General features: G+C 40.1%; 1 protein-coding gene across 2 annotated transcripts; it reads right to left on the reverse strand.

Annotated features, from left to right (window-relative positions):
* Positions 1-2,162: 2,162 nt before the first annotated feature.
* Positions 2,163-11,974, reverse strand: tcaim (T cell activation inhibitor, mitochondrial). Of its 2 annotated transcripts, none has more exons than XM_071921395.2 (11): positions 11,895-11,974; positions 11,002-11,107; positions 9,060-9,192; positions 7,888-8,038; positions 7,527-7,782; positions 7,159-7,281; positions 5,491-5,588; positions 4,707-4,798; positions 4,378-4,610; positions 3,329-3,460; positions 2,163-2,405 (listed from the first exon to the last, which is right to left on the reverse strand). In XM_071921395.2, exons 2-11 carry the CDS (start codon positions 11,034-11,036, stop codon positions 2,180-2,182), a joined length of 1,479 nt encoding a protein of 492 aa, XP_071777496.1. In that variant the 5' UTR covers positions 11,037-11,107; positions 11,895-11,974; the 3' UTR covers positions 2,163-2,179. The 2 variants fall into 2 exon arrangements, with proteins under 2 accessions (XP_071777496.1, XP_071777505.1); XM_071921404.2 differs by having other exon boundaries at positions 11,945-11,972.
* Positions 11,975-17,323: the final 5,349 nt, after the last annotated feature.

The following is a 17,323-nucleotide window of genomic DNA, read 5'->3' on the forward strand; positions in this document are numbered from 1 at the left end:
TTTTTGTCAGCCTCGCGGGGCTTTTATTTTGAAAATAAAATGCAGTTCGGCGACAAGTCTGGAATTGTGGCGAGTTTCACGGAACTTCAGCTTGAGAGGGTACTGGGAGTTCAAAATAACTAACGAAGAAGAGACCTGAGCGTGGAGCTGGCCTGATTGGCCTGACAGTAGAACCTCCTTGAGTCTGCAGCCAGACCAGCAGCCACGGTTTTTTTTTTGGAGGGGGGTTTTTGACATCTTTATTGACAATAGAAATCACATACAAACAAAGAAGTCATTAATACAGACAAAACATCAGAGCCAGGGGGGATCTTCTAAGTGAAAACATTAAACAAATAACTTATTTTTTGAGTTAAAAATGGTTTTAATGTACTGTTTGGTTTCATTTTCAAATACTATAAATAAAGGTTTGGAATGGCTAAATTTTGATTTATGAATATGAAATTTTGCTCAAATAATCATCAAATTGATTATATATAATTCGTTAAGTTTATTACTATTGTTATTGTAGATACCAAACAGTACATTTTCCCAGTAAAGACAAAAGTCAGAGTCAATGTTGTCAACAATATAGTCCAAAAATTTAGTTTCCAAAAATTGTTAGTGTAGGGACATTGCTAGAACAGGTGCAGCATTGTTTCTGGGTACATTTCACACAATGAACAGTTAACACAAATGTCTTTCTTAAACTTAAGAAGAATTTAAGAAGACTTGCAAGATAATGTCTATGTATGATTTTGAAAGAATTTTTTCCAATTCAAGTTATCAACAAATCTAGACCAATAGGATACAGGAACAGAAGGGGTACTAGTAATATCTTTTTGAAATAATGAACGTATGTTATGATTATTATTTCTCAAAGTAGTAGTCAGGCAAACACTACCCACTGAAGTTACCTTAGGGTCAAGTGTTGGTAAGCAAATTGGTCTTTCTGCCCCTTTTAGGAGGATTAGAATTCCAGAAGGAATAGCATCCATAACCGTGGCAAACTCCTTTGGGGCAACAGGAATGCCAAAAGTATCAAGGAATTCAGAGTAGCTCAATAGCAGTCCATTAACATGAATTAATTGGTTTACTAGAATTATATTATTGTTAAACCAGTTTGGATAGAATAAGGATCTATTTTTGAACATAATATGTCGATTATTCCAAATAAAACATTTAGGGGGGGAAGAAATTATGTTTGTAAATTAAAGACCATGCTAAAAGCATTTGTCTGTGGAATTTAGATAAAGTTAAGGGAAATTTCTCTATTTTATAATCACACAAAGTACAAATTTAAGGCCCCCTCGCAGCCACAGTCCAGCAACAACCACGGCTTAACAGAACAGCTCCATCTAGTGAAGCAATTCAACACCACACTCAGCAAGCCTGACACTCCAACAGATGATCCCAGTGTTTTCTGTCTTTTCTATATAGAAATAAATGAGACAAAAAGCATATTATATGACACAAAAGGTGTCTGCTGGATTAAATCTGTAACATAACACTGAAACAAAACCGGTGTTAGCTTTCCTGGATTGTCTTGTGAAATAATAATTCTCCAAAATGTTCCCATCATTCCATCACTCCGTTCTAAACGGGAATTATTGGAGCTATGAAGAACACACAATTAGGGTCTTTTTACATTTGCTGGCAAAGTATTTACTGAAATTTTGTTTTATACAAAGGCTTAAAAGAACCATTATTTTCCATAACTCTCTTTCTCAGTGCACTGCACACAATAACAAAAATAGAAATTCTTGAATTTCTCAAACCAAATTGACTTTGAGTCTTCAACACTGAATGACTTCAAGGCTTCAAGCCTTCCCTGTGAACCACACTTGAACCATATTGCACCTACGCTGCCCATCCAATTATCCTTCTATTTGACCTCTCCAGTACAAGGTTAAAGTGCTTCTTATTGGGTGACCCCATCAGCGGTAAACCTGAATGAATCTCCAAAGACATGACTATGTTTTATCTCCTGTGGTCTCCTTTGGTGGCCCCAACATGTTTTCAGAAATAGAATTCCTTGTAACCTCCGTGGCACCAAACCAAAAATATCCTTTTGAATATCTATCTCACATTTTGCAGCCTGAACATTAAAATGGCAAAAATATTTCCACAACTTAAAAACAACTGCGGGGATCCCGCTACTTGGTATCCTTTCGTCGGACGCTTTCTATACTGGAGAGGCTCAGCTCTTCCAGTCCCACGGGATGCAAAGGTCCCCGTCTTGCATGACCGAGTAGAAGTGGGAGACGCAAATGTGGAGACCCTGCGTGAGGGGCAAGCGCTGCTCCAGAAGCCTTTTGCAGCAGAGGATCATCTGGCTGGAGCTGACGCTGGGCTCCTTCGAAAGGCTTCGGAGGGAAAGACTGTGGAGGCAGGCCTTCACTGCCGCCTCTTCCTCTGCTTGCAGCCTAGAGAATCACAAATAAGTCATTATTAACCAGTATGAGGTGGTGGTCCAAGGCAACTCTTTTTCATAGCTTCGTATCATGCCCCAAAGTTACATCTTTTTGGACTGATATCTTCAACAACATCTCAGAAATGATTAACACTCCATTAGAACCAGAACCTTTACTGATTATTCTTGGTGTATCTGAAGCATTAAGAAGACTCACCACAGCCCAACAACAATTTCTCTCTTACTGCCTCATCACAGCAAAAAAATTACTACTTATGTCATGGAAAGAAACAACGGTTCCTACCTCCAAAATGTGGCTACGTGGTCTGACCAGTACATTACATTTGGAAAGGATAAGATATGTATTAAAGGGCAGACTCTCACAATATAATATGATCTGGCAACCCCTCATATCATACCTTGCACATAGAAGTTACTAAGTTGTAGCCTACACTTATACACTGTGTCATATTTTATTTAATGAGTAAATGGGTGAGTGAAGGGTAGAGGACAAGGAAACGGGAAAGGCTTGGGAAGATAGGGAAGGCTACAGGGAAGATAAAGGTCACCTATTTCTTTACTTTTAATTTCCCTTTCTCTTTTTGGTTTGTTTGTTTTTGATATTGTTCCAAATCTCAAGAAACAATCCTATATTTTTTGTATCATATGTTTTGTATCTGTGAATATACGTAAATATAATTTTTTTCATACAAATGAAAATGAGCATTGACAAAATAATATACTGTATGTATAAGATTCTTTGGCTCAATAAAAAATATTTTAAAGAAGAAGAGGTGGTGGTCCACTGATTCCCAATAGGAAAGAGCAACACAAAATACTCAAATGGGACAATGGCACTAAATATATCTGCAACACACACACACACACACACACACACACACACACACACACACACAAAGGGTATCTTCCACTCACTGGTTTCTGCGTTGGACGCGCTGCCTGGCCTCAAGTGCATGGCTCTGAAGGAAAGCCTGTAACTTGGGAGGGTCACAGTTGGTAGGGATAATGAAGTGACCCATCTCATGAAGACTGGGGGTGGAGCGGTCGCTGCCATTCACACAACAAATTAACAGTCTTCAGTCTCTTACCCACTGAATGAAACCAAAAGCCAGTTAATTCCTAACATCAACCCTCAGAAGTCTAAGCCATTTTTTTTTACGTTTTGCTATAGTTTCTATTTTACCTTGAAAAAATTTAAAAAATGTTTTAACCCAAGTGCTTGGTGTCATTTTTTTCAGCACAAACTCAGCTTTTAGAATATATCATTTGTTTTTCACTTTCAGATACTGTATATGCAACAGATCCAATGACACACAATAAAGAGAAACTCGCCTATAGAAAATCACAAATGTTGTATAATGCAAACAAAGACCAAATTAAATGTTTTCTGCACATAAAAGTGATGTTCAACAATGTATGTAGACATATGAATGGAAAATGATTTTTTTAACTAAGTTTACTGAAGCGAAAAAACGTTTTCTTACATTTCTCTCTCGCGTATACTGTTTTGGTTTGAATCGAGTCGGCTGAATACGATGCCCTTTACAGGCATGCGTGCAGCCTTTGGCTGGCTTAAACCGAGCTCGCTTCTGATTGGTCAGGAGACTTCCTTGAGTAAATGCAATAGGAGGCCAGACTCTGCAGATTCAAGAGCTTTTTTCCGCTTGTTTCTATGTCAAAAAGTGGCGAAGATATGCACAAAAATGTAAAGGTTTCCTAAAATAATAGTGTAATAAGAAGAATAATTTTATACCAGTTTCAGGTTGAGATATCTCCGCTTCCCCTTGGTCTACAGACTTAAATTTCATACTGTTTGAAAGTTCGGACGTCCGCACTTTCGACATGCTTTGTCCTCTTGTCTCTACGTGCTAGGAGCTCCGAGTTATTAATGAGAATATCTATGATGTAACATAAGCAGCTGCTCGGAGGAAAGACTGTGTACACATCAGATTCTGTCAGCTTACTTCTCCAGTGTGACGGTCAGTCCCTGCAGGCTCCTGGGGTGCAGACGGAGGCGTCGAGGCAGCAGCCTCTTGTGGAAGGTGCTGAGGGTGCCGTAGTGCTCGGCGATGGGCCGGACGGGACCCAGCCTCTCCACGTGGATGACCTGGGCGCCGCCAAGGAGGAGGCTGATCCTCTCCTTCAGCCACTCGGTCTGCTGCTGCAGGCTGCGATAGCTGGGCAGCCGTTCAAACAGCTGGGAACAAGGAGGCAAATGAGTTTACAAAGTTTACAAAAACACTTCGAAAGACACACAGGCGACATGTGAATTGGAGGATTTCAGCCGCGTTACTTTTGTCCACTGATGATGAACATCCATCGTTCCCAGCATGACATGTCCCGAGGCGTTCATCCCAGACTGGTCAGTGAAGACAATGGTGTGTCCTAAATGGCATGTAAAGAGCAGGATTGTCAGAATTAACTGCTATCACCAAGCTGACATCTTTTTCACACCATAACACTTGAACTTCTCTGTTATAAGCGTATACATGTCTTTGGTCTTTGCCTGTCCTCAAACTTTGTCCCTGCTGACCGCCGTACACTCTCTCCGACTGTGAGCCAATCAAATCGAAAGACACTGGCTCTGTATCAAGCAGGCTGCTGATTGGCTCCCTGTTACGCTGTTCCAGAGAGTGGTCGAGTCTGAATTTCTGTTTCCCCTGCTGTCTGGATGACTAACTAGCCTAACAATAGTTAAAACTTAACTTTATTCCCCCATGTGGCGAGTCACTTCATGATTAATTACAAACTTGATCCACTGTAAGTGAGTGAGCAAGATTTAAATTCACACAGTATCTAATTATATACACAAAATACCACTGAAAGCACATAGGGTGACATATTTATATGGAAAATGTGGACTAATTAGTTTGGCTGATAAAAATTCTTCTTGGCAGACCATTTCTTCTTTAGTTTACCAGCCCTTTGCAGGTGAGCAGGTCGAATCATTATTATGATATAGCAATCAGTGAGTGTCACAGAATGGATATTTATTTACGTGAAAATGTTGTTTAAGATCAATTCTGCCAGTGTTGAACGCTTAAGGAGTTAAAAGTGATGCTCTGTGGTGGCTTTACCTTTCAGGTTGATCAAGGCCTCTGGGTTTTGCTGAGACAGTCGGCTGAGACTCTGGAGCTGACAGCACCTATGGGCGACTCCCCAGCTACGCTGCCACCTGCAGGACAGGAGCAGAGTCAGGGTGTTACCTTAATAAAGCGGCACATGCAGTACTGTCCACTGTCACCCGCCCAATCAGGGAGATTGGAGTGATGCCCCAAGTATGTTTGGAGTGGGGTTTTTTTTTTACCCGTGGAGCGTTTACTCTTTTAAACTGAACAAAAATATAAATGCAACATGTAAAGTTTTGGTCCCATGTTTCATAACTTAGAATAAAATATCCTGTAATGTTTCAATGAAAACCTTACTTCCCTCATGTCTTCGTTTACATCCCTGTTAGTGAGAATTTCTCCTTTGCCCAGAATGTCTTTCAATTGAATGATTTTCTTATATGAACCGTAACCAAGTAAAATCTTTAAAATTGCTGCATGTTGCGTTTATATTTTTGTTTAGTATAGTTTCTTTTTTGTTTGGACAGGTGAGAACAATGTCATTCACACAGGTGGCACCCAGTATACTGCACTGAGATGCCTGAAAATCCAAAAGAACTGTGGTGCGGTTTGTTAGGAGTGAGAATGTTATCTAGGGCTGCAACTAACGACTATTTTCATTATCGATTAAGCGATCAATTAGTTATTCAAGTAATCATCTAGTCTATAAAACCTCAAAAATAATGACAAATGCCCATCACAAGTTACCAGAGCCCATAGTGTAAGTAAAATTTCTTGCTTAGTCTGACCAGCAGCCAAAAAAAAACAAAAGTATTCACTTTATATTGATATGAAACAGAGAAAAGCAAGCAAATCTTAGCATTTGTGAGGCTGCAACCAGCAAATATTTGGCATTTTTATTTGATAAATGACAAACTATTAATTCAATTAAGTTCACAAAAGGTAAGCGCTTAATCAGCAAATTGCAGGGATAATGTCACAGCAAATAAGTTAAAATGACGAATAAGTTCAGTAAGTTTGATGACTGCTTAACTCTAAATGGCTTCCACTTAATTGGATAAATGAATAACGTTACGTTATACAAATTTTGCAGATCGATTCGTGTAAATTTGCTGGCTCTCCTTTTTCATTAGGTTGATATCCCAAATGCAGCCATACGCCAGAACTCAACCCCAATGAGCATCTTTGGGAACATTTGAAAAGGGGAAAAGGTGAAGCATACTGTGACATCACAAGATGCTCTGCTCTAAAATAGTGCTGGAATAAAGTGGATTCTCAAATTGGGAGAGTGCTGTGATTAAGGTGGACATACCAAATAGTGAGAAATTTAGATTTCAGTAAATACTAACAAACTTTGACTTGTATTTGTGAAAAGTTATGTAATTTTGAAAAATATGGTTTGCCTAAAAAATTGTATTAGTCTTTGATAAATGATGAAACAAAAGAGTTCTTGGTAGTGGACTTTTGGACCCCACTGTATATTTCAGTGTTTCCCCCAAAATGATATTCTTGTCAGGGTGGCAAAGCCTCTGAAACAGCATTTAGATCATGGGACACTAGAACTCTTCTTTTAGGGTTAGCAGATCCTTAAGGCATACTCAATGTTAGGGGAAACTCTGCTGTGTCATTTTAATGGTTAAACAAGGGCACAACGTCTCGAAGCGGTGTAATGATTACCTGATATCAGCCAGGGCAAATTTCTGGCACAGCTCCTTCTTCAGTCTCATCAGCTCGTCTCGCCGAGGGAGACTGACGCTGTGCTTCTTCGTTGCCTCGGGCTCGTTCTTTCTCAGCCACAAGCTGGGGAAGACAGAATACATCTGACACTGGCAATTTGAACAGCGTGTCCGTCTGTTCAATAAGCAGACTAAACTTTTAAATGCATGACTAACGCCAAGATGTGTGTGCACGCAATCGCTCGGATGTGAGAAAAATCGGCACACGAGGAATGAGTTCAATTCAAATTCTGTTTCCTGTCCTGGATTTCAATGATATTTGTTCTAATTGTGTATTCCGATGCAGAGTTGAGGTCCAGCGCTATTAACCTGAGTGTAGGTTCGACTCTTTTGGCCTGCTGAAGCTCCTGCTCAGGATCTCTGAAGCCGGTGAAAGCGTAGTAGGTCTTGTCCCATTTGATGGGCCTGTAGAAAGGCATCCCAGCCTCAGGGGGGGCCTTCGCCGTCTCCGTCCTCGCTTTCAGCCCCTTCATGTGCTCTACAGGCAGGCTGCAGGACTTCAAAATGTTTACTACTGTGCTCAAGACGTCCTTTGTGTGCAGGGTGAAACTCACTGAGCGGAACCCTGCGAAAACAGGCAGCAGGATTACGATTCCTGAAAACAAAAGGCTTAAATGGAAGTTACGGAAGAATGCTTTGTTATTATGAGCGATATTATAGGAAAATGTACCCGAGGGGAGGAGGTCTTGCTGCATATCACTGCTGTCTTTTGTTTCCCTGACATAAAAGGTGAGCTTTGTCGGTTGAACCGAGCCTACCCCAGGCTTCTGGAGGTTTTCCAAATAGCCATTTAGCCTCTTTAGGGAATTTTCATTCACTTCCTGCAAGACGGAACATAAAATATGAAAGTTTAACCAGGACCAGGAGACGGGACCATGTTACCCCCATTCTAGCTTCCCTGCACTGGCTTAACCTGTTCATTTTAGAATCGATTGTAAGATCTTATTGTTATTATGTGTTATGGAGTTATGTTTTCGCCCCATTCTGTCTGTTAGCAGGAAAATGTGTGCATCTTAACTGTTACCGACTTTTGGCTTTGGTCATATTCTTTGTCTGCCTTTTTTTTTTTTTTTTTTATTTCTCTCTCCTGTGCTTCTGCCTTGGTTTTACTTCCTTGTCTCTGTAAAACACTTAAGGAGTTACTTTCAAAAAGCAGAAAGCAGAAAAAGCGCTTCAATGGGAAGTCGTATGAAAAACGAAGGTTCTCTTTGGTAAGGGAATATCAAATATCAAAAAGCCTTTATTGCATGGCTAATTACCTCCGCCAAGGAGGTTATGTTTTCGGTGCCGTTTGTTTGTTTGTTTGTTTGTTTGTCTGTCTGTTAGCAGGATTACGGAAAAACTACTGGCCCGATTTTCATGAAACTTCATGGAAGGGTGTAGCATGGGCCAAGGAAGAACCCATTAAATTTTGGCGCGGATCCGGATCCGACTCACGAACAAGCAGTAATAGCACAAACCTTGGTGGAGGTCTGCGCTCTCCGAGTACCCTTCTAGTTCATATTGAATTTTTTGTTTTTTCAAATTCAAAGACATTCATTCAGTATCACTTTGTTTTGGAAAGTGCTATATAAATAAAGATTATTGTTATTATTACTATTATAAATGCAAGCCTCTGTACCTGAAACAGTACACAGTATGGTGAGGCTTGCCTCCACTCTTGTATGTGGAAGATGAAGAAGGCTTTTCCACGTTTTAGATATCCACCATATTTACATTGCCGCTTATACACATTTTAGCACAAACACAGAACATACCAGACTTGTTTGCTTTGATTGATGAATTGCTAAACAATTTAGGATGCTCTCTTCACAATAATGGCTCAATATATGACAAACGTACCCGTTCCCTGGGAAACTGGCCAAAGAAGTCCGGATGGACCGCAAAGTAAAATGGTCGGAGTGCATTGATAGCATCTGCCCCGGACAGAGCTCTCTGCTGGACGAAATGTGTGGCGACATGTTTGCTCTCCACTCTGAAAATAATTCAAAGAGAGAGAGAAAGAGCTAGACTTAGAAGGAAGTCAACAATTTATACAGTCAGCCAAGCACTCTGGTGGCTCTATGTGGCCTTCTAGCCCCGATACGTTTCAGTGTCTCTTGTATGGGGGGAGTAGGGATGCAACGGTATGAGATTTGATGATGCAATGTACAATTATAGTCTCTTTACAACACTAAGGACAGGGAAAAAACATGTTCCCTTTACAATTCACAATAGCTGCATTTTGAAACAGAAATAATAATACCAGTGTTTCCCACACATAGACTTTACTTGGGCGGGCCGCCCAGGTATATTAACGGCCGCCAAAGTATATTTGGCGACCCATTTTAGCATTTTTTATTTTTATTTTTTTATCCGTCTGAGAGAATGACGCCATCCGTGATTGATTAACTAGTGGACAATCTCCCCTCGCTCTGCTCTACCCCCTCCAGGGTTTCCCACACATAGAAAACTTTTTTTTTTCTTTTTTTTCACTATTTAATCGTAGAACTGCATGTAGCGCATTGATTCCCTCAGCCCCTAATTGCTCCACGCGATCTCTCTCTCTCGCTCTCTCGCTTGCTCTCTCTGTTGCTCCCCCTCTCTCTCTCTCTCTGTTGCTCGGTCTCTGTCTCTCTCTCTCTCTCTCTCTCTCGCTCGCTCGCTCTCTCTCTCACCGGACCCGTCTGTTCGCCTCCCACTGCACACGCGTGAGGGATATTTTTTCCATGCCAAGAAGACGGCCGACTGAATTCCCGAAAAGAAGAACTAACAGTTAACGTTACTCGGAATACAGCTGAGTTTCCGAGATTAGCACGCTGTATAGCCTAGCTGCTAGTCAGTATCCACTGAGTGGACCGATAACGTTAATATTAACTTTTTAACTCTGACTCTGAATGTTTGCTCCCTCAATCCAGATTAATATTGAAAAATATTTTCAAAGAAGGAAAAGGACTCGTCCTGAGGAGGAGCAGGACAGTCTGGACCAGAGGAGCTGAGCAGTAAAACAGTAGATAATAATGTCAAAGGCTGTAATGTAACAATGTAAAGATACAGGTGAGACTGACAGCACAGAGAGATAGGAGGGCAGAGGGGCAGAAAAGCAGATTTATCTGTAAAAGGGGTCTCATTTCTATTCTTCACCTTGTAGACAAAAGCAACAACAAACAGAACAGTGTAGCACTGTTTATATTTTTAAGTTCTGTTATCTTTGACACAAAGTACTTTAGATATCTACAGGTTAGTTATTTGTTTGACAAATGGAACTATTTAAAATGGAGTACATTAGATAATTTTTCAGCCATCCAGGTAGTGGGATCCTTTATTGATATTAGCCTATATATTGACAATATAAGAGAATACAAGAATAAAAAGGCACTCACACCCAAAGATACTAAGATAAGATTACTTTTACGAATTGCTAGGTGCCACTGGAAAATCTGGCCTACAAGTTATCCACCAAGCAGCATTATATTTCAATAATATCTCAATTTTTAGAAGTGGCTCACACCAGCTGGCTACTGCACTCCATGGTGCATTTTGGTGGAAGAATATTTTGAGTATAATAGGCAGCAAAATAAGAACTGCGCGTGTGTTGAATGTATGCTGCACTGAAAAGAAGGCCCTACTGATTTATGAAATATCATAAATTGAATTTGAATGGAGATTGCCGTGACATTCTCTCCATAGAAGAGAGAATGGCACGGAAATGGGCTAGGGCCTTCTGTGAGAAGAGAAGCCAGCGATGAACACACCTCATAACACACACAATGCTGTCTGTAAACATCCTAAGCTACAGTATTACCTCATGGTGCAGCGCAGGAGGGAGGTCACAGACATGGCTGACGCTGCTGGTCAACAGATCAGTATCAAATCATGGCATCTGCAGCCGGTGCATCAGCTGTCCTGTCCTGAGGAAGAGATACAGGTTTTTACCATGCCAAGGTGTCACACTGTGTCAACCATCGTAGGAGGTCAACTTTCAGCTTTATTTGTCCCAATGGGGAAATTGTTTAACAGCAAGTACTAAAAACATTACATGAAAGCATAAGCATACACTACACTACAATAACAGACCAACAGCCCATCCCCACTGCAAGGTGTTGATGGAGTCTCATGAGAGCAGCATGAAACAAATGATCATCACCACCACCAGAATGTGAGATCAGTGTGTTGCATCGTGATGTATTTTGGTCTTTCACGTTTTAAACACTGCTAAACGTGCCTTCAAAGCTGAACAGCCAAGGATTATGTAGCTAACTTAATGTGCTTAGCAATAACAGAGTAACAAACACAGCTGCTATATAGGTCAAGTTTAGCTGTTTAGTGGCTGTCTGTGTTCAGCTGATCATCAACACACCAGTAACAGTAGATGAGGGCAATAACAAGCACAGTTACTTGTGTAAGTAACTTAACTATTACACAACTATACGTTAACATTCAAGTGCATAAATCCTGATGTAACAACATAATACATTGTAACTGGCCAATAGCTAACGTTAATGTTAGCTAACGTTACTCAACTCCAGCTCAACACCAGCAAAACATGACCCTGGTTAGCTAGCATAACATGTTAGCGGTACATGAGTTAAGCATTCTAGCTGTTGTCTACGTACAGACAGTTAAAAAAATAAGTTACAAGTATAGGTAGACCCTTAATTGGCCATTATCGACAAATAGCAAGCTATTTAACGTTACCTTTCCCACATTGTAAGTGGACATAGGACCGCTATCTTTGCTAACCTTACAGTGATTATGCAGTCCAGCATTCCATTCATACAGCGCAACTAGTGTCAAGCTAGCCAGAATAAAACACTGCACTTCCTGTCATAACCTTCAAAATAAAAAAAACGCGTACGTGAAAAACGATCATATGTAGCCTGTCCTGTAATAAATTACTGACTCGCTCAGTGATTAAATATTGTTAATTAATAGATAAATGGCGCAATTAATGGAGTGATTGATTAAATAGCCGTTTAAACGATACAATTAATAAAATTGGTCATAAATCAATTAATAATTCAATTTCATAACTATATATCACTGACTTTAGAAATCCACTTGTTAAACAATGTTTAAAGGGCATTAAAATTATACTTTTTGCTATTCCATTTACTAATGTGTTTTCCTATTCATCTTCCATCTCAAGATTCATTTGTCTTCTGTAACATTTATACTCTTCAACTGGATCACCTTTTACCTAGTGTCACTTCAAACCTCATGAAGGACCTTGAGGCAATTTCCTTGTTAAACTGTTCCTGCTTTTTGTAGGCTGCATTGAGTTTCATCCTACCTTTTCGAATTTTAACAATGTATTGATTTTATTTATATTTATAATCTGGAATTTTGTGTGTCAGTGTATTTAGTTTTATATTGGTTGTCTCTCTCTTGTAAAAGAGGTTTTTAATCTAAAAAAAAATAAAATAAGAAAAAAAAAGGTTCACTCACAATGCTCCATCTCCTACCCTATTAGATATGAGCTTCACTCGTCATTTAAGAGACAGGAGTGGAACAATGTAGTAAAATATCCTATCCTTAGATGTGATCTTTTCCATGCAATTCTAAAAGGCCAAGAGCAGTTACCTATTACTATGATTCTTTTAATTAGGAAAAAAAACACAAACTTTACAAACTAAAGCAAAACCCACTGGAGAGGGACCAACTAGAAACCGAATATACAGAATAGAACTTGTGACTGTACAATAATGAAGATTTTACAAAGTCACTGACAAAAAAACAAAACATCACAGGTAATTGTACCAGAAGGACTATTCAACTCTTTGACAAAAGAAGAGATGCACAATTTGTAATGTGGCATGAGACACAGCAGTCAGTAGAGGATTTTCCTGTATTGGGGAACCTGGTGGTGATACAACACAAGAAAATTCAATCTTTAGAGAAATTGTGTTTGCGCATACATGTGGCCCTCTTGGCCTGGTGTAGGATGTAGTCGAGCAGGCAAACTTACCTCTTATTCTTACCTATTACCTTATGCCTTTATTTGTTAAAGCATTTATTTATTCATTCATTCATTCATTGATTTCTTAAAATGACAGTTCTGGTCCTCCATACACACAGGGTAAGGTTTAGGTTATGACGCTAGGCTAACTTGGTTAGGCAGGCTAAATCAGGTAGGTTTAATCTCCCCTAGGCCAGTAATAATAGGTGCCGGGTTTACCGTTGAGGGGGCTTTGTTTGGGTTTTGGGGATTTGTCCAGGATCTTCTTTAATATGGTTTTGGGTGTCTGTGGTTTGAGTTGTGTAGTCGTGGCGTTGTTTCACACATTGGGCCCAATTCATGAAACTTTTCTTAAATTTTTCTTACTTTTGTTCTTAAAACACATGCCTACGAAAAACCAACATGAGATTCATGAAGCATGTGCAGAGTCACGATTTTTGCATGTTCCAGGTAAGGGTGGGCGGTATGGCTGAAAATTTATATCACGGTATATTTAGAATTTTGGACGGTAACGGTATATATCACTGTATATTTGTTTTCTGGTTGTTGGTTTTTTTTTTAAATAATAAAAAAATATTTAGGAGCAGTACAACAGTCTGGGATGGTACAATTTATTGCCAGTGCTATGAGTTTTCTACTGTGCGGCTCCCTGTATATTATGACAAAATTGACATTGAATTAGTGTTTATGAATGTTTTATTGTGCGAAACTGCACTGTAATAAAGATAAATAGCACCTTATATGCAAACTTTTTTCCAAAATAGGTTCTGAACAATACAAATAAATATTTTCAAATAAAATCAATCATACATAAAATCAACATAAAAATGTTAATTTCAAATATTCCAATACTTCAAATAGCTACCGCTAAATATAACAAAAACTTCAAAGGTTAGGCAATATGCCAGGAAAAGAATTATATAAAGATATATTATAGAAACCATGTCCTTACATTGGTACTTAGTTGTGGAATGTGTAATGTCCATCCACCACTTGCTCTTTTTGTCATACGGCAAGCCACTGGAAAATGACTCCGTTAGCGATGTCTGCATCGTGGTTTTTCATTTAACACCACTTGTGGAGGGCCTTGGACACTTTTTATGTTTTGTTTTGTTTTTTTGGTTTGTTTTGTTTTTAAATAGAAAATATGCTAGACTTTTATGAAAATGTTGTTTCAAGCAGGCCAAGTCTTTCAGTCCATGTGATCAATCTACAGTGTGATTCTTACAATAAAGGACGAGGCACTTCTGAAATAATTCTGAAGCCATTTATTTCTCTTAGATCAGGTTCAAGCAGCATCTGCGGTTTCCCTTCATCACTGCTGGACGGACAGAGGTGGTGTCTGCTGCTGTCCTGCAAAATCAAGAAATTATCCTTCAGACGCTGGTGAAAATATCATCCACATTAGCTGAAATGTCGCAGACATTGAAAGACATAAGCTCAGCTCTAAATGACAAGAGCAACAAAAATAAAATGTGAATTTGCCTCATGTCTATCTTTGTGCGATTGTAGCCTATACCTCACTTCAAACGTATTTGCTGTCGAACTTCAACAGCACGCCTATTGTCATTTCCCAGAGGCTGTTCTTGGGCCATGTCCTGTGGAGGTGGCAGAGGTGGAAGAGGTACACCGCCTTTCGTGGCGATGTTGTGCAGAACACAGCAGGCCATAGTTATCCTGCACACCTTTTGGAAATGAACACAAAAATGTCTAAGTTAAAAACAGTTTCTAAGCTATTTCAGGTCTAGAGCTAAACGAGAATGTGTATCATATAGCTTACTCTCTATATTATTTCCATTTCATATTTTGTCCGGCGTGTAGAGGAGCTTTCTGCCTGCAGTTTCCATTTTGCATGAAAATCCTTCTTTATTGGCGTCTGTTCTACTTCTGAATATGGGAATTTTATATATTGTGGTGCGAGCCTAATGATGCCATCCACCACATTTGGGAGCATACGGCTGACAGAAGGTTGTGAGATGCCGGCTCGGTCTCCTATTTCCCTCTGGAATGTCCCAGTGGTTAGAAAAGCGAGTGCAGACAGCACCTGCACATGTGGGCGGACAGCCTGGGACCTTTTTGTTCTCCTGGTCAGCTGTGGCTCTCAGGTGTTGCAGAGATCAATAAGAATTGCCTTGGGTAATCTGAAATGCATCATGAGCCATTTATCGCTCTCACCAAACATATCTGTGTGCTCCCTAAAGACACGCTCTCTCCTTACGCCACGATTTTCCAAGTACTCCAATAGTAGCAAATACGCCATTACTAAGAGTCGAGCTTGGCTGGGCGTTTGTGGGTGTTAATATATCATCATTGATCACTTTGATCAATTAGCCCATGTGTTCCAAATTGTATAAATTGACATTTGATATCTATCAATGACGTTTTTCATTTAGCTTGTTTAATAATTAAAATTAGTAGTTTATATAGCCCTGCAAATTAATTCATACACATTTTGTTGTCAATATGCCATAATAGATTTTGCTTAAAGAATAAGGCAAGTAGAAACCACTTCATGCGTAATGCCCGCACGCATGTTTCCAAACACACGTAGATTTTGATCGTACCAAAGAACAAATTCAGGTATGAAAAAAAATGATGAATGCCGAAATGTTCGTGGAAACGTTCGTAAGTACACTTTAAGATCAAACCTCATCGTACGCACGTTTCATGAATGAGGCCCACTGTGAATTTGCATGGTAGGTATGTTTTTTTGTTGTGGAAGTGTGCCTTAGGCTATATTTTGTTAAACTTGTGCTCAATTTGGAGTAATCTGGTCATAGGTCGGCTACCTGTCCTGGTGTTAAACTGTGGTAAAGACACTGGCCCTCATTTACGAAACGAACGTACAACAGAAAACTGGGCGTACGGTCATTTCCACGCAAAGCTCGACATTTATCAATTTGGACGTGAGCGGAGGCTACGATCAAATCTCACGTCAAGTCTCAACTCGTGTACGCAAGTTTTCGAGTCAGTGTGGACTTGCAGTGCAGCATAGTAAATCTGGCTGAGTCGGAGAATTGTTATTCTGACTGGCATCTAAGCATATGCAGCCACATATTCATCACTTAAAAATATGTAGCCTATGGCAAAATATTCTATTTTGTAAAGGCCTACATCGACTATGTGTCATATAGCCTATCCCTAACATAAATAGGTATTTTCAAATTGTTTGCAATTAACGGGGTTAACAGTTTTCTGGTGTAAGATTAATTTCTCTTTCATTTTGAGATAGCCTACTTGTTAGGCTAGGCTACTGGTGACATAATTACAAGCAATTCAAATTAAGCAATTAAAAGCAATGGGTAGGCTAACCGATTTGCAATGTGATAGGTTAGATGCTTATTCAGTCACCTATTTAAACGAGAGCTTTGACAGTCATCAAATCTCGGCAATGGCAGATCTGGCTCTGTTAGAAGACCTCTACGCGCCTGTAAGACACGAGAGGGTTTCATTTTGCAAAATAGCAGCGTAGGGACATGGCTACAGGAGGGCGCACTGCAGGGCCGGAGTCATCTCCTTGGTGAGTAACTACTGCGTTAGATTAATATTCTAAAAGTATTCCAATGACTAACATTTTGGTGTGATTCATGTACTAGGTGACAAAGGTTATCCCCTCACGGAATACCTGGTAACCCCACTGGCAAACCCTGCAACAGAGCAGGAGCGCAGATTTTACAGTGCGCACATGGGCCACGATGGAGCGCTGCATCGGGTTGCTTAAGGGCAGATGGCTCTGTCTAGGATCAGCGGGGGGAACTCTACTGTACACGCCAGAGAAAGTTTGCGACATAATTTTGGCCTGTGGGGTTCTGCACAATATTGCGCAGGATAACAGGGTGCCATTTGATGTTCCGATGCAGCCAGATAAACCTATGCCCAGAGAGCCGTGGCCAGCACAGCCCCAACTGGGGGCTGTACGAAGGAGACAGGACCTCATTCATCGCTTCTAAAATGTAAAGTGTTAATACTTATGTTTGGCAAGTAGGCTATTCAATACGGGGAACAGACAATGCACAACATTTAGTCAAACATTTTATACAGGTGGTGCGTCTGTGTCTCCTCCGCCACTTGTTATGCCCGAAATTGAAGCAGACCTGATAAGCGCGGCCACGCGCTCCTCAGTCTGCATGAATGCAAGGCTGGGGTTCAGCTGGCCTCCTCCAGTCAG

Source organism: Centroberyx gerrardi, chromosome 12 (assembly GCF_048128805.1).
Source record: "Centroberyx gerrardi isolate f3 chromosome 12, fCenGer3.hap1.cur.20231027, whole genome shotgun sequence".
NCBI classification, from domain to species: Eukaryota; Metazoa; Chordata; class Actinopteri; order Beryciformes; family Berycidae; genus Centroberyx; species Centroberyx gerrardi.

Bases quoted from the DNA above. Each gene is read 5' to 3' on its own strand.
- tcaim (XM_071921395.2), bottom strand. From the start codon at position 11,036: ATGTCTGTGACCTCCCTCCTGCGCTGCACCATGAG. The intron at 7,282-7,526 runs GTTAATAGCGCT...TGTCTTCCCCAG, and splicing joins AGAGTCGAACCTACACTCAG to CTTGTGGCTGAGAAAGAACG. The intron at 5,589-7,158 runs GTAATCATTACA...CCTGTCCTGCAG, and splicing joins TTTGCCCTGGCTGATATCAG to GTGGCAGCGTAGCTGGGGAG.